This window comes from Scomber japonicus, chromosome 22 (assembly GCF_027409825.1).
Source record: "Scomber japonicus isolate fScoJap1 chromosome 22, fScoJap1.pri, whole genome shotgun sequence".
NCBI classification, from domain to species: Eukaryota; Metazoa; Chordata; class Actinopteri; order Scombriformes; family Scombridae; genus Scomber; species Scomber japonicus.
In genome coordinates, this window is record NC_070599.1 from 27,163,163 (window position 1) to 27,184,738 (window position 21,576).

General features: G+C 37.9%; 2 protein-coding genes and 2 long non-coding RNA genes across 4 annotated transcripts; all 4 read right to left on the bottom strand.

The window, feature by feature from the left end:
- Positions 1–317: 317 nt before the first annotated feature.
- Positions 318–3,304, bottom strand: LOC128383650 (Fc receptor-like protein 5). The gene is made up of 5 exons (XM_053343241.1): positions 3,200–3,304; positions 2,984–3,019; positions 2,155–2,418; positions 1,837–2,076; positions 318–331 (listed from the first exon to the last, which is right to left on the bottom strand). The coding sequence occupies exons 1-5, from the start codon at positions 3,225–3,227 to the stop codon at positions 318–320; spliced, it is 582 nt and encodes a 193-aa protein (XP_053199216.1). The 5' UTR covers positions 3,228–3,304.
- Positions 3,305–12,864: 9,560 nt separating this feature from the next.
- On the bottom strand, positions 12,865–14,206 carry LOC128384194 (uncharacterized). Its single transcript, XR_008324068.1, has 3 exons — positions 14,115–14,206; positions 13,532–13,584; positions 12,865–13,055 (listed from the first exon to the last, which is right to left on the bottom strand). It is a non-coding gene; the product is annotated as an uncharacterized LOC128384194 (long non-coding RNA).
- Positions 14,207–14,569: 363 nt separating this feature from the next.
- Positions 14,570–17,505, bottom strand: LOC128383651 (Fc receptor-like protein 5). The gene is made up of 5 exons (XM_053343242.1): positions 17,457–17,505; positions 16,523–16,558; positions 15,694–15,957; positions 15,376–15,615; positions 14,570–14,583 (listed from the first exon to the last, which is right to left on the bottom strand). The coding sequence occupies exons 1-5, from the start codon at positions 17,503–17,505 to the stop codon at positions 14,570–14,572; spliced, it is 603 nt and encodes a 200-aa protein (XP_053199217.1).
- A 2,553-nt stretch (positions 17,506–20,058) lies between these two features.
- Positions 20,059–21,258, bottom strand: LOC128384201 (uncharacterized). The gene is made up of 3 exons (XR_008324076.1): positions 21,167–21,258; positions 20,591–20,643; positions 20,059–20,275 (listed from the first exon to the last, which is right to left on the bottom strand). It is a non-coding gene; the product is annotated as an uncharacterized LOC128384201 (long non-coding RNA).
- Positions 21,259–21,576: the final 318 nt, after the last annotated feature.

Below are 21,576 nucleotides of genomic sequence, written 5' to 3' on the forward strand. Positions count from 1 at the left end.
GTTAACATTACTGTTAGTATACAGCATCTAAATCACATAGCAGTGAGATTATTTGTGCCTTTGCTACACTCAATAAAAATACTGTTTTTGGATAATATGAACATTTGTAACTTTAAACATGTTTATAAATGAATTCACCTATTGTAAGAATCACATTACATAAACCTGTCAATAACAATGTTTGAGTAAAATACATAACAGTTAAATAGTTAAGTGTAAAAATCCCCATGTTCAGATATATTAAAATATGCACATTTATAAAGCATGTAGACAAACTGTCTCCATCAGAAACAGGAAGTTGGACGACCACAGAGCTGCTAGCTTCTGTTCACTGATTCACCACAAAGTAGAAAACACCCTGAGAGCACATCACACTCTGTCATCGACCAGAAGAAACCAAACTGGTCTGTTGCTCTTATGAATAAATGAAAAGGTATTAATTGTTGATATAAATGCAATAAAATGTTAAAGTCTGTGTAAAGTAAGAATAAATATGTGTTCTGAGTTTGACATACCAAAGAAAAGTGTGTTGTTAACCACCCTGCCAAATTTGAATGATTAAAAAAAATCACCAAATATATGAAATTAGGCTTCAAAGTTGTGTAAAAATCAGCCTCTTTCTCTGCTCCAAAATGCTGAAGCCCCGCCCCCTACCAAGTGTCACCTGTCAATCAAAGTCACCACCTCTACCAGAAACATGGACGCTACAGCTGAGAGCTTTCTGCTGCTAACTCAGCTGCTCGCTCTGCGGCTAACTCTGCTAACTCTAACTGTAGACTGTAGTAGTAGTAGTGCTATCTCAGCTAACTGGCTAACTGTAGACTGTAGTAGTAGTAGTGCTAACTCAGCTAACTGGCTAACTGTAGACTGTAGTAGTAGTAGTGCTAACTCAGCTAACTGGCTAACTGTAGACTGTAGTAGTAGTAGTGCTAACTCAGCTAACTGGCTAACTGTAGACTGTAGTAGTAGTAGTGTGTGCTGAATGTATTTCTACCTCTACAGCAGCAGGGGCGGGTTTATGCTAATCCTAGCTCCACAATTCAAATCTAAATGGTTGAAATACTTTTTACACCTTTTTTAGAAATACATTTATGACCTATTTAATATGTTTAGAAGAAAAAGTCTGAATTCACTTTACACAGTCTTTAACTTTCTCAGTGTCCCCATAATCCTAAATGTCCCCACTTTCTAAACCCAGAGAGTTCCTCACAAACACACAAGTTTAACTCTAAACATAATTTACAATAGAAGAATATGATGCAAAATTACATAATGTACTGTAGTAAATGGATGTAAAACACAACTTCAAAATGTTATTAATTCATGTTATTGATTTTTAAAAAGAAGTGAAAAGTTAAATGTTTACTATGAAATGTAATCGTCTGTGTCTGACCTTCAGGTTTCCTCTGAGCGCATCCTCTCACCAGTAGAACCAGTAGAACCAGTAGAACCACTTCAACCAGTAGAACCAATACAACCAGACCATAGAAAGGTGGAACAAACCACAACACAGAGAGATGAGGAGAGGAGGGTGATGAAGGAGGAGAGGTAGGAGTAGAAGTAGAGAGGGGAGGAGATTTGGTGGGTTTCTCTAAAATAAAACAAAAATAATGATTAAAAGCAGATTTAAATATTGACTCATTTCAGTGTTCAGAAAGTAATCAGATTACTGAGACTGGTTCAGTTTATTAGACATTAAGCTTTGTTTGGGTAAAATGATCACATGTTAAATTTTGGGTTAAATGCTGATAAATGTCCCAGTTTCATTAGTCAGTGTTAGTAGAGTTAGAAATGTTCTCTCACTATGAATCACTGCTGAAGCTTTAACTTCCTCACCTGTGACAGAGATCCAGCTGGATGGAGACTCTCCATGACTGCTGATGTCACACTTGTAGAGGCCTTCATCAGACTTGGAAACATAGTGGATGGTCATGTGACCTGCAGGCTCAGTCCTGATGAGGGAGCCATCTTTATAGAAATCAGCTGGGAGGTTGGAGGTCTTTGTTTTACAGTGCAGAGTGACATCATCTCCCTCCATCACAGGGAGGACAGGACTCTGCAGGATCACTGGTCCACCTCAACACAGAGACAAACTACAGCATTTCATCATTTACACTCAGCTTCATCAATACTAACTCCACAGTCTGATCTTACCAGTGACAGTGATGTTGATGCTGTTACTGGTTGCTCCCTCTCTGGACTCACACCAGTAAACTCCACTGTCCCAGTCGACGATGAAGCTGATGTTACAGGAGGAACCAGCTGATCTTCCCCAGCCGTCTCCACACTCCTTCCTGGTTTCTGTGGTTGTGTTCCTCCTCAGCTTCCATCCAGCAGAGCTGTCGTCCTCCTCACAGCTCAGAGAGACAGATGTCCATTGAAAAAACTGAGATCTGCTGGGACTCACAGTCAGAGAGGCTGAGAGGAGATTTATTATATTTAGGAAACAACATGAGGAGTCATTTAATGTAACACAGAAACACTCAGTAGGTCAACAACATGAATCCTGTTATACAGTTAATGTTTCTCAATGCTGCAGTGAAGCATGACCAGAAGGTGTCACCATATTTACACTCAAACACTTTATGTGTCACATAGTTGTTTAATGTTAATGAATAAAGATAAAAATCATCCATGAAGCGTTTAAGATGGAGGGAACATTAATGCATTTTAGCCAGATGTTGAAGATGCTAGTTTTACATTGTTTATGATTTAAGGTTAAATCTGTCTGACATATTTATTAATTAGTTGATTTAAATGTTGTATTTAAGTCATCAGGGAACATTTACAGTACGTGTGAACAGTAATGCCTCTGCTGTAAGAAAAACAGTCTGGACACATAAACGGAGAACTTCCTGTAATAATCTGACACTTTATTTTCATCATTCAGAGGAAACTTTACTTCCAGACCTTTATACATATTAAGACATCAGCAGAGTGACCCTTCAACAGCTTTACATCATCAGACGAGACGTTTACTGACCTTGGTTTGTTGAGCAGAACAGCAGAGAGCTCACAACTAAAGAGACAAAAGAACAAACCAGAAACACATCAAATCATCACTGAACTACACAGATGTGATATATTAATAGATAAATATAGAAGTCATTTAAATGAATAACTCATCCTCTCTTCTATAACTCAGCTGACATGTTATAAGTATAATTATTTAAACCTGGACAGTACAGATTGTACTCACAGAGCCACAGAAGAGATGTTTGGTCCATTCGGCCTCTCGGTGATGTGAGAATGACTTCATTTGTTCACTGCAGATAAACACGACTTCCTTCCTCTGTAGGTGTGAATGCTGCTGCGTGGTTTACTCTGCTGGAAACAGATTTTTACAGAAGTGTACATCATTAGAAGTCACATGAAAGCTTTAGTTAACCCTTTATGTATTCTCAATGTCAGTGAAAATAACTTTAATAAATGAAGTTAATCTGAATAAGTGATGACAGCAACATTAGACATCAGCTGCAAACACATGAAGTTACTAAAAGTCTGCTGGCTCCAACATCTCACAGATTACTGCTAACATGATGTTTCATTGACTTTGTGAGTGACAGTGTGAAGGTTTGCTGTATTTACACTGTTTCATTCACTGTGGAGACGTCTGTGCTAGATGTGTGTTAGAGAGTCTTTATTCTACTTCCTTCATGCTGTCTTCCCTCTGATCAGTCTGTACCAGCAGGGAAACTGAAGGAGACGCCTGCAGGGAAGCACATTCATCTGTGAAGAGATCAACCTCACTGTCAGCAACAACTACAACACTGTTTTTACAGTGGAGGCAAACTTTAAAGTCCATTTTAACACATAGAAACATAAACTTTACTGCTGGGTTCATCAGTGATGACAGAGGCTGGCAAACATGCATTTAAACCCTCCAATCAAACTCTAAGAAACATTTTATTTTTGTTCAGACACCTTCTGATTAGTTGTAGCAGCCTACATCCCGCCTCCTCTGTTCTTCCATTGGCTCTCTATCTGAGCATGTGTAAAGGCCAGCTTGTGGCTCACAGTCACACAACCACAGAGCTACTATGAAGCAGTCTGCTGTTATTTAAAGATATCATCATGGTGACTTTTCTACTAAGTTGATCTATTCTCTCAGTTGGTTCATGAATGTTGTGCTGCTGCTAACAAAAGCTCACAGTCTGACCTACATTACATTCAGATCACTTCAAACTTCATGCTGTGTGATGCATCATGTATTAAAGCCTATAAACAAACCAAGCCTGGTGCTGCTGCTTCTCCACACTGTCAGCAGTCCTAACCTCCTGTAGTCACACCATGTTACAGGAAAGAAACAGGAATCTGGTCTAGTGATACAGAGCAGCGTTCTCACTGGAGGGTTTCTGTTGTGTTTGTACTGGATCCACAGTCCTGCTGATGGTTTTACATTACTCCACTGATACAGGTCACTGTAACACACCATGAAACACACAAATGCACCATCAAAGGCAGGATGCCAACATATAACTCCATAAGACTTGTAAGAATAACCAGAGCTGTTAGAAATGAACTGAACCTCACACCTGCTGTTAACAATAACTACAGTCCAGATTATTGCAGTCAGGCTCCATCGCAGCCATCAATGTGAACACACTGTCTATGTCTCCATCTAGTGGTTGAAGTGTAGTACTGACACAGATTTACCCAAAGACGCTTCTTACTGGAGGTTGTGACCTTTCAATAGAGGGATGAACTGTCCAAAAATAAACAATGTGATCCTGAGATATTGATGTTTATTAGCTGAGATCATTACTCACATTACATTAGATTCACATCACATTTGAGATCATTACAAGCAGCTAATTAGTAGATTCTGTCTAAACACGCCTCTACTAAAACCTCTCTAACTTTGCTCTGCTTCACTTTATCAGCATCAGTCTTGGCACAGGTAATGTTCAGATGTTGTTTCATGGTTTTCTGGAGGTTTCAGGCTGCAGTTGCATCATTACAAAGAGGACATTCACTCTAACATTTTATCTATTTTTAATTATTAAAATATTATTCCAAAGCAGGAAAGACAGCTGAGTGAAACAACACAGTGAGAACAGCAATAAATCAATATCATGGACAATATTTTTCAACACATTCATTCTTATTATAATTTTCCCATTTTTCTGCAATTAATGTGATTTAAATAATCTTGTATTAAACACCTTTGATGACATTTCCTCATTCACTTCACATATAATACTCTACTGTCTTTAATACTATATTGTGGACATTTACGAATAATTTCTTACATGAGAGATTACTATAACATTATCACCACTACGACTAATAAGGGTCGGTTTAATTCAGTAACTATGCAGACTCATACTTTATAATGTTAACTTAAGAAACATGCACATTACCACAGAGTAAAGTAATATTAAAGTTATTTACTAATGTTATTTATTACATTGAAAGGTTTGAGCAGCTTCCTGCTCAGTTTCACAGCTGAAGTGCCTTTGTGGATCAACGACTTCTAACTTAAATTAAATATATCTGTTTAGAGCATGGACAATAAAATATAGCACAAAATGTAACCCTAACTCTACATTATGACATTATTATTATATTTACGTTGATCTGACCCCCTTATCAAACAAAGGGATCAAAAGAAACTCACTGACTCCTGTGTTCCTGACAGGTTTTGAGGGGCCTCACACACCTCATCACAGAAAATGAACCAAGGAAGCCCCACTTTCCTGAGATCAATCTTTAGGTGCCCCTTACACCTGATCTGCTGATCAGTACCTGAGAGCTGACAGGTCAGAGGTATAAACAGTGGATATAAAAAGTCTACATACACCTTTTAAATTCCAGGTTTTGTGTTTTAATTAAAGTGACTGATGAACCACAAAAAACTTCAGCTTGTCTTGATATTTATTTAGTTGCATCTTACAGCAAAAATCATGGTCCACAAAGAGCTTACAAAGCATCTCACTGTTGAAAGGTATCAGACAGCAGAAGGATACATTAGATATACCAAGACAGTCATCAACCAGTGAGTAAAATATGGGAAAACAGTAAGTTCACCAAGAACTGGACGTCCCTCCAAGACTGATGAAAAGACAAGAAGAAAACTGGTCAGGGAGGCTGCAGAGAGGCCTACAGCAACACTGAAGGAGCTGCAGGAATTTCTGTAAAGTACTGGTTGTGTACTACATGTGATAAAAAATCTCCTATATTCTTCATATATCTGGACTATGGGGTCGGGTCACAAGACAGAAGCTTTTTCTTACAAAGAAAGCGTACAAGCCCGGCTAAATGACACTAATTAAAAGCCCGATTAAATAGATGTTTTCATCTGTCACTCTCATAGTTTTAGGAAGAGTATTCCATCATTCTGGAGAATAATTAAAGAAAACTACAAAAATCAGATGCAAAGCAAAAATGTTAAAAACAGGTCACCATGACAACGACTGAATCATCTGACTCAGTCCTTTGCTTAGAAATGATGCTCGGTGGTGACGTCATCATCCTCGGGGGATGGGGGCGTTGTCACAGAGACAGCGGGTCGTCTTCCTGCAGAGGGAGCTGAGGACAGTGATACATTTATAATCATCGGGTCAAATATTGAAGTTAAGCACAGTTGTTTGATTGATTGATTAATTGATTGATTGATTGAATTTAAGGGTGTCAGTGAGTTTTACCTCTCGGTTTGCGTTGAAATGAAAACACCATGAGGACGGTGGCGATGAAGAATGTGCCGAACTTCACTACGTGCCGGATGATTCTCAGCAGGGAGTAATGAGGAGGTTCAGTTTCCGCTGAAGGCAAATCTATGGAGACAAACACACCTGGTCAGGTTAATGTCTAAAATCAAGATCTACTAACGTCAGCGAGTACCTGCCTGCTGTTATATTTTCCTTAATGTTTAGACTCAAACTGCAATGAATTGATCAGCTAACAAGTATTTTAATACATCTTCTTTCTCTGTTGTTCCTTCATCACCATGAACATACTAACTGTAGTTTAAAACTCACTACAGCAATAAATGTGATTCATCCGCCGCTGAAAATAGTCCCTAGTGAATGCACTATTTCCTCCTCTTGATTTATTAAAAATCTACAGTGGTCACCTGTTTTATGAGATTGCTGAACCCTTTTTAAAACAAACTCTTTAATTGTGGTGAGCTTTTGTTTCTGAGTTAAGTGAGGTGTTTGGACCTCAGGACACCTGCTTGCAAGTACAGTTAGAGTGGCAATCCAAGGAGGGGTTAAATAAGAAGTCACACCTGAACCTCCCAAAATAACTGAAACAAGATTTCTAACAGAATACAGAATACCAATTATCAGACCTAATCCAAGATGTCCATCCTCTCTGTGTTTTCCATCCTCTGAGTCTCCACCTGTTGGACCCACAGAGCAGAAACAGGTGTGACGTATCAGCTGTCAGGTACAGTCCAGAAGTATTTGGACAGTTCCACATGTTTGTGTTAAAGGGTTTTATTTCCCTCACAGTTCTTTCTATACTGATGTAAAAATAGTCACATTAAAGCTGAGACTTTAATGTGGTATCCATTATTTTATTTACAAGTCAATGTGCTGAAGCCTGAAGAACAAAACATGTGGAACTGTGAAAATGTGATCATACTCCTGTCCAAATGTGGAGCTACCATTTCTCACATCTACAAACTCACCTGTAACATTCAGGTAGACGATGCTGAGCAGTTCACCACCAATGAGAGATCTCTTCCTGCGTCCTCCACTCCAATCCTCATAGCGACACTCGTATCTTCCTTCATCGTTGTTGTTCACGTTCTTCAGAATCAGAGACAGGTCACCGTTCTTCATCTCATCGTCCTTCAGCTGCACCCGGTTCACATAAGATGGATCCTGGTCTGCTGTCTCCACATGCCCGTCTTCCTTGAAGTAGACAAGTCTCTCAGGGTCAGATCTGGTCCACTGAACTATTTCTATGTAGGAGTACTCTGGAGCTTCACATGGCAGAGTGACATTATCTCCAGGATGTGCTGTTATCTGTTGTCGCTGTGCTTCTATATAACGAAAAAAACACCCAGAGAAGAAAGATCAGTTTTAAAATTCTTCACTTTTTACTTTTTGATGATTCAAATTTAATATGACTTCATGTCATGTTAGTCATTTCAAACTGCTCATAAATACAGAATCTGCTGTTTTTATTAATACAGGTGAACTGAACTCTTCTATTTGCACATTCTGTGAGTCATTTCTAACTTCTGAAGGATGAATAAATTTTGAGAAATCCTGCAAACATGGAAACATGGTGGATGGTCATGTGACCTGCAGGCTCAGTCCTGATGAGGGAGCCATCTTTATAGAAACCAGCTGGGAGTTTGGAGGTCTTTGTTTTACAGTGCAGAGTGACATCATCTCCCTCCATCACAGGGAGGACAGGACTCTGCAGGATCACTGGTCCACCTCAACACAGAGACAAACTACAGCATTTCATCATTTACACTCAGCTTCATCAATACTAACTCCACAGTCTGATCTTACCAGCGACAGTGATGCTGATGCTGTTACTGGTTGCTCCCTCTCTGGACTCACACCAGTAAACTCCACTGTCTGATGGTTGAATGAAGGTGATTTCACAGAAGGAACCAGCTGGTCTTCCCCAGCTGTCTCCACACTCCTTCCTGGTTTCTGTGGTTGTGTTCCTCCTCAGCTTCCATCCAGCAGAGCTGTCGTCCTCCTCACAGCTCAGAGAGACAAACTCTCCTTTAAACATCTGAGAGCTGCTGGGACTCACAGTCAGAGAGGCTGAGAGGAGATTTATTATATTTAGGAAACAACATGAGGAGTCATTTAATGTAACACAGAAACACTCAGTAGGTCAACAACATGAATCCTGTTATAGAGTTAATGTTTCTCAATGCTGCAGTGAAGCATGACCAGAAGGTGTCACCATATTTACACTCAACCACTTTATGTGTCACATAGTTGTTTAATGTTAATGAATAAAGATAAAAATCATCCATGAAGCGTTTAAGATGGAGGGAACATTAATGCATTTTAGCCAGATGTTGAAGATGCTAGTTTTACATTGTTTATGATTTAAGGTTAAATCTGTCTGACATATTTATTAATTAGTTGATTTAAATGTTGTATTTAAGTCATCAGGGAACATTTACAGTACGTGTGAACAGTAATGCCTCTGCTGTAAGAAAAACAGTCTGGCCACATAAACGGAGAACTTCCTGTAATAATCTGACACTTTATTTTCATCATTCAGAGGAAACTTTACTTCCAGACCTTTATACATATTAAGACATCAGCAGAGTGACCCTTCAACAGCTTTACATCATCAGACGAGACGTTTACTGACCTTGGTTTGTTGAGCAGAACAGCAGAGAGCTCACAACTAAAGAGACAAAAGAACAAACCAGAAACACATCAAATCATCACTAAACTACACAGATGTGATATATTAATAGATACATATAGAAGTCATTTAAATGAATAACTCATCCTCTCTTCTATAACTCAGCTGACATGTTATAAGTATAATTATTTAAACCTGGACAGTACAGATTGTACTCACAGAGCCACAGAAGAGATGTTTGGTCCATTCGGCCTCTCGGTGATGTGAGAATGACTTCATTTGTTCACTGCAGATAAACACGACTTCCTTCTTCTTTTTTTAGGTGTGATGCTGCTGTGTGGTTTACTCTGCTGGAAACAGATTTTTACAGAAGTGTACATCATTAGAAGTCACATGAAAGCTTTAGTTAACCCTTTATGTATTCTCAATGTCAGTGAAATAACTTTAATAAATGAAGTTAATGTGAATAAGTGATGACAGCAACGTTAGACATCAGCAGCAAACACATGAAGTTACTAAAAGTCTGCTGGCTCCAACATCTCACAGATTACTGCTAACATGATGTTTCATTGTCTTTGTGAGTGACAGTGTGAAGGTTTGTCTTTACTGAGCAGAAGACTACTGCTGTATTTACACTGTTTCATTCACTGTGGAGACGTCTGTGCTAGATGTGTGTTAGAGAGTCTTTATTCTACTTCCTTCATGCTGTCTTCCCTCTGATCAGTCTGTACCAGCAGGGAAACTGAAGGAGACGCCTGCAGGGAAGAACATTCATCTGTGAAGAGATCAACCTCACTGTCAGCAACAACTACAACACTGTTTTTACAGTGGAGGCAAACTTTAAAGTCCATTTTAACACATAGAAACATAAACTTTACTGCTGGGTTCATCAGTGATGACATCAGACACCTTCTGATTGGTTGTAGCAGCCTACAGCCCGCCTCCTCTGTTCTTCCATTGGCTCTCTATCTGAGCATGTGTGAAGGCCAGCTTGTGGCTCACAGTCACACAACCACAGAGCTACTATGAAGCAGTCTGCTGTTATTTAAAGATATCATCATGGTGACTTTTCTACTAAGTTGATCTATTGTCTCAGTTGGTTCATGAATGTTGTGCTGCTGCTAACAAAAGCTCACAGTCTGACCTACATTACATTCAGATCACTTCAAACTTGATGCTGTGTGATGCATCATGTTTTAAAGCCTATAAACAAACCAAGCCTGGTGCTGCTGCTTCTCCACACTGTCAGCAGTCCTAACCTCCTGTAGTCACACCATGTTACAGGAAAGAAACGGGAATCTGGTCTAGTGATACAGAGCAGCGTTCTCACTGGAGGGTTTCTGTTGTGTTTGTACTGGATCCACAGTCCTGCTGATGGTTTTACATTACTCCACTGATACAGGTCACTGTAACACACCATGAAACACACAAATGCACCATCAAAGGCAGGATGCCAACATATAACTCCATAAGACTTGTAAGAATAACCAGAGCTGTTAGAAATGAACTGAACCTCACACCTGCTGTTAACAATAACTACAGTCCAGATTATTGCAGTCAGGCTCCATCGCAGCCATCAATGTGAACACACTGTCTATGTCTCCATCTAGTGGTTGAAGTGTAGTACTGACACAGATTTACCCAAAGACGCTTCTTACTGGAGGTTGTGACCTTTCAATAGAGGGATGAACTGTCCAAAAATAAACAATGTGATCCTGAGATATTGATGCTTATTAGCTGAGATCATTACTCACATTACATTAGATTCACATCACATTTGAGATCATTACAAACAGCTAATTTGGAGATTCTGTCTACGCCTCTACTAAAACCTCTCTAACTCACAATTACGACAAACACCAATTCAACTTTGGCACAAATGCAGCCAATCACAGTTCTGATGGAGGAGGTGGGGGGTGTTGGCTTATTCAGACTGGATAGCTGCAACTGGAGTAACACAAGATATGTAGCTATATGGCTATCTAGTGTTAGCCTGGCCCCTCAAACTTTTTGTTTTTAGCGTCTAATTTCGCATCAAAGTGTTTCCTCTTTATTTCTGTCACAGTTCAGTTCTGCTCCTTTAATACGACTGCTGACACTGATCAATAACTGAATGAACTTACTGTGTTTTAAAGCTGTTTGTGTTTGTACTTTTTAAAGAGTACAATTAAAGGAGTTAAACATGCTATGACAGGCTCATAAATGTCATTATCATTAACTCACAACATGGAAAGGATCCCTACAGAAGTACCTCCGTGTGTGTTTACCACAATAACTGTTTAAAAACGGTCAAATTACCATCAGTAGTCATCAGTCAGTGTTTACCTTTCTCTTCTTCCACTTCCGGTAACTCCGGTGTTCGTACTTCATTGAAAATAAATGTGTTTGTGTGCAGGTACAAATATAGTCTCGCATATATCTACATTAATAGCATTATATTTAAAAAATCTCTCTCTTTCTATCTCACACACTTAACTTCAGAGTTCACTAACCGTAATGTGCTGTATATTTACTGATACAGTGGATGTGATTCTACCTGTAGCCAGAAGGGGGCAGCACACAATCCCAAGTTTGATTAAAAAACTCAACTGGAATCAGTAGAGTTCCTCATGTGTAAATAATTCGTCATTAGTCATTATACAACAAATAATTACACATATTATTATTATTACAAGATATTATAAGATATATTTTCTATCTAACTTTATTGTATAAAATTACTGCACTGAAACAGTAAACTACACTAATAAACTGGTCAAACATAAAGACTTTAGACTAATGTGAAGGTAAACACACTCATTGATTATATCTGCTGATTATAGATCTCTGACTGAATTAGAAATGACAATAAACAGTTATAATGAAATACTGAAAGTCTACATTCAGATATTAATGCTTAAACTAGAACCTGTTAAGTATTATTTTAAAGTTATGGTTTATGAAAGGCTGCAGATACAGGATGTTTTAATAACAGCTGTGGCTGTGAATAAAGGAGTAAAAGATTAATTACATGATGATTAAACAGCTTCTAAAATAAACCAGATGTTTTACAGACTGAATTTTCTTCATGTTTCACTGATTAAAGAATCAAAACTCTTCACACACTCTGTGCTGAAGCTGCTGAACGGAGCTCCTGCTGTTTATAGTCTGCGGTTTGTTGCACTGCAGATCTACAAATACACAGACAGTGAGAGATGTGTGTTGATTGGTTACCCACAACCAAACCTGAACAAGTTAAATGTTCCATCTGAAACCCACAGAACCACACGGACAAAAGAAACTAGACCAACGTTTATTGATCCAGTAAACAAGTTAATGCTGCAGCAACAACAGCATGCTACAAATATATATTATATATGATAAACATTAATAACAGTAAAGTTAATGAGGACATTCAATACAAAGCAACTAACTGGTCATCATGAGATCAGAAACCTTGTTGAAGTTAAAATATTATTATTATTATTATTATTATTATTATTATATTGGATAATATTCCACAAATATATTTATTTCTAGTTTTTACATTTCATTGTTTACTCACTAAATGAATCTGTTTGTTTTTCTGTTGCTGCCTGAGTGTAATTTAGTGAACAACAACATGAAGTATATGAAATCTATAAATGAATGTACTACTGTCTGAGGGGCTCTGGAGACCAGTAACAGGCCAGCTGGACGTCAGTGGTTGGACTGGTGTGAAGGTGTGGAGGTCTACCTCAGTGAAGAGTAGACAACCTCTGGTTCTAATGGAGACACTGAACACACACAGTTCAAACAATATGAGACACAGTTGTAGAAAAAACAAGTCTTTTCCAACATCTACTGATGGTAACTACAGTTGGGTTGAGGTCAGGGAAGATCTTGGTGACAGTTCATGTAAAGACAAAGTTTCACTGCAGGTCTGTGATGAGATGTGAACTCTGGACCTGAATTCATGAAGCTTCTCAGAGCAGGAAATCTCTCCTAACTGGACAATAATTCACACATTTCTGGTCCTAGTTTTAGGAGAAGGATTAACTCAGGAAATCACTGCTGATATTTAGCAGCTGCTGAGATGTTTCAATGTTTGATCATTTACTAATTCTTAATTGTAAATGTTATTTATATGGTAATACTACCTCTCTGTTTTAGTACTGTAGTTGTATTTTTATTTCATTAAAATATAATGTATTACATTTCCATGTATAACAGACTCATTGTATCAGTATAGTAGACCCAACATTAAACCTACCTCTCTCCTCTCTGCTCTTCTCACTACTGAGTGAGCTGCAGCTGGATCATAATCTGTAACATAAAACACATTCATGTTACCAGTTCTGTTACTATACTGTTGCAAATGTAATGTAATTATTAATACTACTCTTATGGCAAATTACTGTCTTTCTTCATGTAGCATTATAATAAGGTTTATTATGGACATTACAAATAGCAGCTTTTTAAAACCACTTCTGTAACAGACAAATGACCAGTTGTTACTGGAAAGTATTTTATCTGAAACAGGAAACTGGACGACCACAGAGCTGCTCGCTGCTGTTAAAACAGGTTTCACTTTGACAACAAGTTACAAAACAGTCAAACTAAAGTTCACTGTAGTGAGAAACCTCACCAGCTTCAGACTTTACTGGAATCAATATGAGGAAGCTGTTGCTGTGGTTTCATATGCACAGTTTTAAGAACACGTAAATTATAAACTTTATGTGCTTTTGTCTGTGTGTGTGTATGTGTTGGTAAAAAGCAAGACTAAGATGTTGGTCTTTTTGTAAGTAATGATAACCACAAATAACTGATGTATCCACAAAGAAGAGCAGCTGTACCTCTGGTCCTGTTTGATTTGACGACTCTTTGTCCATCACTGACGTCTTCTGTTGTTTTCACTGCTGAGTAAACTACAACTGAATAATACACTGAAAGATAAAACACATATAAAATACATTACTGACAGTAATACAGATGATACCATTACTGTTAGTATACAGCATCTAAATCATATAGCAGTGAGATTATTTATGCCTTTGCTACACTCAATAAAAATACTGTTTTTGGATAATATGAACATTTGTAACTTTAAACATGTTTATAAATGAATTCACCTAATGTAAGAATCACATTACATAAACCTGTCAATAACAATGTTTGAGTAAAACACATTAAAGTTAAATAGTTTGGTGTAAAAATCCCCTTGTTCAGTTATATTAAAATATGTATATTTATAAAGCATGTAGACAAACTGTCTTCATGAGAAACAGGAAGTTGGACGACCACAGAGCTGCTAGCTTCTGTTCACTGATTCACCACAAAGTAGAAAACACCCTGAGAGCACATCACACTCTGTCATCGACCAGAAAAAACCAAACTGTTCTGTTGCTCTTATGAATAAATGAAAACTTATTAATTGTTGATATAAATGCAATAAAATGTTCTCTCAGTGTCCCCATAATCCTAAATGTCCCCACTTTCTAAACCCAGAGAGGTCCTCACAAAGATACAAGTTTAACTCTAAACATAATTTACAATATAAGAATATGATGCAAAATTACATAATGAACTGTAGTAAATGGATGTAAAACACAACTTCAAAATGTTATTAATTCATGTTATTGATTTTGAAAAAGAAGTGAAAAGTTAGATGTTTACTATGAAATTTAAACGTTTGTGTCTGACCTTCAGGTTTCCTCTGATCGCATCCTCTCACCAGTAAAACCAGTAGAACCAGTAGAACCAGACCACAGACAGGTGGAACAAACCACAACACAGAGAGATGAGGAGAGGTGGATGATGGAGGAGGAGAGGTAGAGGGGAGGGGAGGAGGAGATGTGGTGGTGGGTTTCTCTTAAAATCAAACAATAATAATAATAAAAAGCAGATTTAAATATTGACTAATTTCAGTCTTCAGAAAGTAATCAGATTACTGAGACTGGTTCAGTTTATTAGACATTAAGCTTTGTTTGGGTAAAATGATCACATGTTAAATTTTGGGTTAAATGCTGATAAATGTCCCAGTTTCATTAGTCAGTGTTAGTAGAGTTAGAAATGTTCTCTCACTATGAATCACTGCTGAAGCTTTAACTTCCTCACCTGTGACAGAGATCCAGCTGGATGGAGACTCTCCATGACTGCTGCTGTCACACTTGTAGAGGCCTTCATCAGACTTGGAAACATGGTGGAGGGTCATGTGACCTGCAGGCTCAGTCCTAATGAGGGAGCCATCTTTATAGAAACCAGCTGGGAGGTTGGAGGTCTCTGTTTTACAGTGCAGAGTGACATCATCTCCCTCCATCACAGGGAGGACAGGACTCTGCAGGATCACTGGTCCACCTCAACACAGAGACAAACTACAGCATTTCATCATTTACACTCATCTTCATCAATACTAACTCCACAGTCTGATCTTACCAGTGACAGTGATGTTGATGCTGTTACTGGTTGCTCCCTCTCTGGACTCACACCAGTAAACTCCACTGTATGAGGGTGACATGAAGCTGATTTTACAGGAGGAACCAGCTGGTTTTCCCCAGCCGTCTCCACACTCCTTCCTGGTTCCTATGGTTGTGTTCCTCCTCAGCTTCCATCCAGCAGAGCTGTCGTCCTCCTCACAGCTCAGAGAGACAGACTCTCTTTTAAACATCTGAGATCTGCTGGGACTCACAGTCAGAGAGGCTGAGAGGAGATTTATTATATTTAGGAAACAACATGAGGAGTCATTTAATGTAACACAGAAACACTCAGTAGGTCAACAACATGAATCCTGTTATACAGTTAATGTTTCTCAATGCTGCAGTGAAGCATGACCAGAAGGTGTCACCATATTTACACTCAACCACTTTATGTGTCACATAGTTGTTTAATGTTAATGAATAAAGATAAAAATCATCCATGAAGCGTTTAAGATGGAGGGAACATTAATGCATTTTAGCCAGATGTTGAAGATGCTAGTTTTACGCTATTTATGATTTAAGTTTAAATCTGTCTGACATATTTATTAATTAGTTGATTTAAATGTTGTATTTAAGTCATCAGGGAACATTTACAGTACGTGTGAACAGTAATGCCTCTGCTGTAAGAAAAACAGTCTGGCCACATAAACGGAGAACTTCCTGTAATAATCTGACACTTTATTTTCATCATTCAGAGGAAACTTTACTTCCAGACCTTTATACATATTAAGACATCAGCAGAGTGACCCTTCAACAGCTTTACATCATCAGACGAGACGTTTACTGACCTTGGTTTGTTGAGCAGAACAGCAGAGAGCTCACAACTAAAGAGACAAAAGAACAAACCAGAAACACATCAAATCATCACTAAACTACACAGATGTGATATATTAATAGATAAATATAGAAGTCATTTAAATGAATAACTCATCCTCTCTTCTATAACTCAGCTGACATGTTATAAGTATAATTATTAAACCTAGACAGTACAGATTGTACTCACAGAGCCACAGAAGAGACGTTTGGTGCATTCGGCCTCTTGGTGATGTGAGAGCGATTTTGTTTGTCAGAGCAGTTAAACACGACTTCCTTCCTCTGTAGGTGTGATGCTGCGGTTAGTAGTTTATATTATTAGCAGTCACAATGAAAGCTTTAGTTAACCCTTTATGTATTCTCGATGTTAGTGAAAATAACTTTAATAAATGAAGTTAATGTGAATAAGTGATGACAGCAACATTAGACATCAGCAGCAAACACATGAAGTTACTAAAAGTCTGCTGGCTCCAACATCTCACAGATTACTGCTAACATGATGTTTCATTGACTTTGTGAGTGACAGTGTGAAGGTTTGTCTTTACTGACCAGAAGGCTACTGCTGTATTTACACTGTTTCATTCACTGTGGAGACGTCTGTGCTAGATGTGTGTTAGAGAGTCTTTATTCTACTTCCTTCATGCTATCTTCCCTCTGATCAGTCTGTACCAGCAGGGAAACTGAAGGAGACGCCTGCAGGGAAGCACATTCATCTGTGAAGAGATCAACCTCACTGTCAGCAACAACTACAACACTGTTTTTACAGTGGAGGCAAACTTTAAAGTCCATTTTAACACATAGAAACATAAACTTTACTGCTGGGTTCATCAGTGATGACAGAGGCTGGCAAACATGCATTTAAACCTTCCAATCAAAAATAAAATATATACATATATTTTGTTCAGATACCTTCTGATTGGTTGTAGCAGCCTACAGCCCGCCTCCTCTGTTCTTCCATTGGCTCTCTATCTGAGCACGTGTGAAGGCCAGCTTGTGGCTCACAGTCACACAACCACAGAGCTTCTATGAAGCAGTCTGCTGTTATTTAAAGATATCATCATGGTGACTTTTCTACTAAGTTGATCTATTGTCTCAGTTGGTTCATGAATGTTGTGCTGCTGCTAACAAAAGCTCACAGTCTGACCTACATTACATTCAGATCACTTCAAACTTGATGCTGTGTGATGCATCATGTTTTAAAGCCTATAAACAAACCAAGCCTGGTGCTGCTGCTTCTCCACACTGTCAGCAGTCCTAACCTCCTGTAGTCACACCATGTTACAGGAAAGAAACAGGAATCTGGTCTAGTGATACAGAGCAGCGTTCTCACTGGAGGGTTTCTGTTGTGTTTGTACTGGATCCACAGTCCTGCTGATGGTTTTACATTACTCCACTGATACAGGTCACTGTAACACACCATGAAACACACAAATGCACCATCAAAGGCAGGATGCCAACATATAACTCCATAAGACTTGTAAGAATAACCAGAGCTGTTAGAAATGAACTGAACCTCACACCTGCTGTTAACAATAACTACAGTCCAGATTATTGCAGTCAGGCTCCATCGCAGCCATCAATGTGAACGCACTGTCTATGTCTCCATCTAGTGGTTGAAGTGTAGTACTGACACAGATTTACCCAAAGGCTTCTCACTGAAGGTTGTGACCTTTCAATAGAGGGATGAACTGTCCAAAAATAAACAATGTGATCCTGAGATATTGATGCTTATTAGCTGAGATCATTACTCACATTACATTAGATTCACATCACATTTGAGATCATTACAAACAGCTCATTTGGAGATTCTGCCTAAACACGCCTCTACTAAAACCTCTCTAACTCGCAGTTACAACATCAATTCAACTTTGGCACAAATGCAGCCAATCACAGTTCTGATGGAGGAGGCGGGGGGTGTTGGCTTATTCAGACTGGTTAGCTGCAACTGGAGTAACACAAGATATGTAGCTATATGGCTATCTAGTGTTAGCCTGGCCCCTCAAACTTTTTGTTTTTAGCGTCTAATTTCGCATCAAAGTGTTTCCTCTTTATTTCTGTCACAGTTCAGTTCTGCTCCTGTAATACGACTGCTGACACTGATCAATAACTGAATGAACTTACTGTGTTTTAAAGCTGTTTGTGTTACTTTTTAAAGAGTGCAATTAAAGGAGTTAAACATGCTATGACAGGCTCATAAATGTCATTATCATTAACTCACAACATGGAAAGGATCCCTACAGAAGTACCTCCGTGTGTGTTTACCACAATAACTGTTTAAAAACGGTCAAATTACCATCAGTAGTCATCAGTCAGTGTTTACCTTTCTCTTCTTCCACTTCCGGTAACTCCGGTGTTCGTACTTCATTGAAAATAAATGTGTTTGTGTGCAGATACAAATATAGTCTCGCATATATCTGCATTAATAGCATTATATTTAAAAAATCTCTCTCTTTCTATCTCACACACTTAACTTCAGAGTTCACTAACCGTAATGTGCTGTATATTTACTGATACAGTGGATGTGATTCTACCTGTAGCCAGCAGGTGGCAGCACACAATCCCAAGTTTGATTAAAAACTCAACTTTAATCAGTAGAGTTCCTCATGTGTAAATAATGTCATTATACAACAAATAATTACACATTATTATTATTATTACAAGATATTATAAGATATATTTTCTATTGAACTTTATTGTATAAAATGACTGCACTGAAACAGTAAACTTCACTAATAAACTGGTCAAATATAAAGACTTTAGACTAATGTGAAGGTAAACACACTCATTGATTATATCTGCTGATTATAGATCTCTGACTGAATTAGAAATGACAATAAACAGTTCAAATAAAATACTGAAAGTCTACATTCAGATATTAATGCTTAAACTAGAACCTGTTAAGTATTATTTTAAAGTTATGGTTTATGAAAGGCTGCACATACAGGATGTTTTAATAACAGCTGTGACTGTGAATAAAGGAGTAAAAGATTAATTACATGATGATTAAACAGCTTCTAAAATAAACCAGATGTTTTACAGACTGAATTTTCTTCATGTTTCACTGATTAAAGAATCAAAACTCTTCACACACTCTGTGCTGAAGCTGCTGAACGGAGCTCCTGCTGTTTATAGTCTGCGGTTTGTTGCACTGCAGAGCTACAAACACACAGGTAGTGAGATATGCATGTTGATTGGTTACCCACAACCAAACCTGAACAAGTCAAGTTTTCCATGTGAAACCCACAGAACCACACGGACAAAAGAAACTAGACCAAAGTTTATTGATCCAGTAAACAAGTTAATGCTGCAGCAACAACAGCATGCTACAAATATATATTATATATGATAAACATTAATAACAGTAAAGTTAATGAGGACATTCAACACAAAGCAACTAACTGGTCATCATGAGGTCAGAAACATCTTGTTAAAGTTAAAATATTATTATTATTATTATATTGGATAATATTCCACAAATGTACTTATTTCTAGTTTTTACATTTCACTGTTTATTCACTAAATGAATCAGTTTGTTTTTCTGTTGCTGCCTGAGTGTAATTTAGTGAACAACAACATGAAGTATATGAAATCTATAAATGAATGTACTACTGTCTGAGGGGCTCTGGAGACCAGTAACAGGCCAGCTGGACGTCAGTGGTTGGACTGGTGTGAAGGTGTGGAGGTCTACCTCAGTGAAGAGTAGACAACCTCTGACTCTAATGGAGACACTGAACACACACAGTTCAAACTATATGAGACACAGTTGTAGAAAAAACAAGTCTTTTCCAACATCTACTGATGGTAACTACAGTTGGGTTGAGGTCAGGGAAGATCTTGGTGACAGTTCATGTAAAGACAAAGTTTCACTGCAGGTCTGTGATGAGATGTGAACTCTGGCTAATTGTAAATGTTATTTATATGATAATACTACCTCTCTTTTTAGTACTGTAGTTGTATTTTTCTTTTCTTTAAACATAATGTATTAATTTTCCATGTATAACAGACTCATTGTATCAGTATAGTAGACCCAACATTAAACCTACCTCTCTCCTCTCTGCTCTTCTCACTACTGAGTGAGCTGCAGCTGGATCATAATCTGTAACATAAAACACATTCATATGAACCAGTTCTGTTACTATACTGTTGCAAATGTAATATAAATATTAATACTACTCTTATGGCAAATGACTGTCTTTCTTCATGTAGCATTATAATAAGGTTTATTATGGACATTACAAATAGCAGCTTTTTAAAACCACTTCTGTAACAGACAAATGACCAGTTGTTACTGGAAAGTATTTTATCTGAAACAGGAAACTGGACGACCACAGAGCTGCTCGCTGCTGTTAAAACAGGTTTGCACTTTGACCACAAAACAGTCAAACTAAAGTTCACTGTAGTGAGAAACCTCACCAGCTTCAGACTTTACTAGAATCAATATGAGGAAGCTGTTGCTGTGGTTTCATATGCACAGTTTTAAGAACGCCTAAATTATAAACTTTATGTGCTTTTGTCTGTGTGTATGTGTGTTGGTAAAAAGCAAGACTAAGATGTTGGTCTTCTTGTAAGTAATGATAACCACAAATAACTGATGTATCCACAAAGAAGAGCAGCTGTACCTCTGGTCCTGTTTGATTTGTCGACTCTTTGTCCATCACTGACGTCTTCTGTTGTTTTCACTGCTGAGTAAACTACAACTGAATAATACACTGAAAGATAAAACACATATAAAATACATTACTGACAGTAATACAGATGATACCATTACTGTTAGTATACAGCATCTAAATCACATAGCAGTGAGATTATTTATGCCTTTGCTACACTCAATAAAAATACTGTTTTTGGATAATATGAACATTTGTAACTTTAAACATGTTTATAAATGAATTCACCTAATGTAAGAATAACATTACTTAAACCAATATATTAAGATATGCACATTTATAAAGCATGTAGATAAACTGTCTTCATCAGAAACAGGAAGTTGGACGACCACAGAGCTGCTAGCTTCTGTTAACTGATTCAA

Bases quoted from the DNA above. Each gene is read 5' to 3' on its own strand.
- LOC128383650 (XM_053343241.1), bottom strand. From the start codon at position 3,227: ATGGACCAAACATCTCTTCTGTGGCTCT. The intron at 3,020-3,199 runs GTGAGTACAATC...TTGTCTCTTTAG, and splicing joins AACATCTCTTCTGTGGCTCT to TTGTGAGCTCTCTGCTGTTC. The intron at 2,419-2,983 runs GTCAGTAAACGT...ATCTCCTCTCAG, and splicing joins GTTCTGCTCAACAAACCAAG to CCTCTCTGACTGTGAGTCCC.
- LOC128383651 (XM_053343242.1), bottom strand. From the start codon at position 17,505: ATGGAAGAACAGAGGAGGCGGGCTGTAGGCTGCTACAACCAATCAGAA. The intron at 15,958-16,522 runs GTCAGTAAACGT...ATCTCCTCTCAG, and splicing joins GTTCTGCTCAACAAACCAAG to CCTCTCTGACTGTGAGTCCC. The intron at 15,616-15,693 runs GTAAGATCAGAC...CTCTGTGTTGAG, and splicing joins CATCAACATCACTGTCACTG to GTGGACCAGTGATCCTGCAG.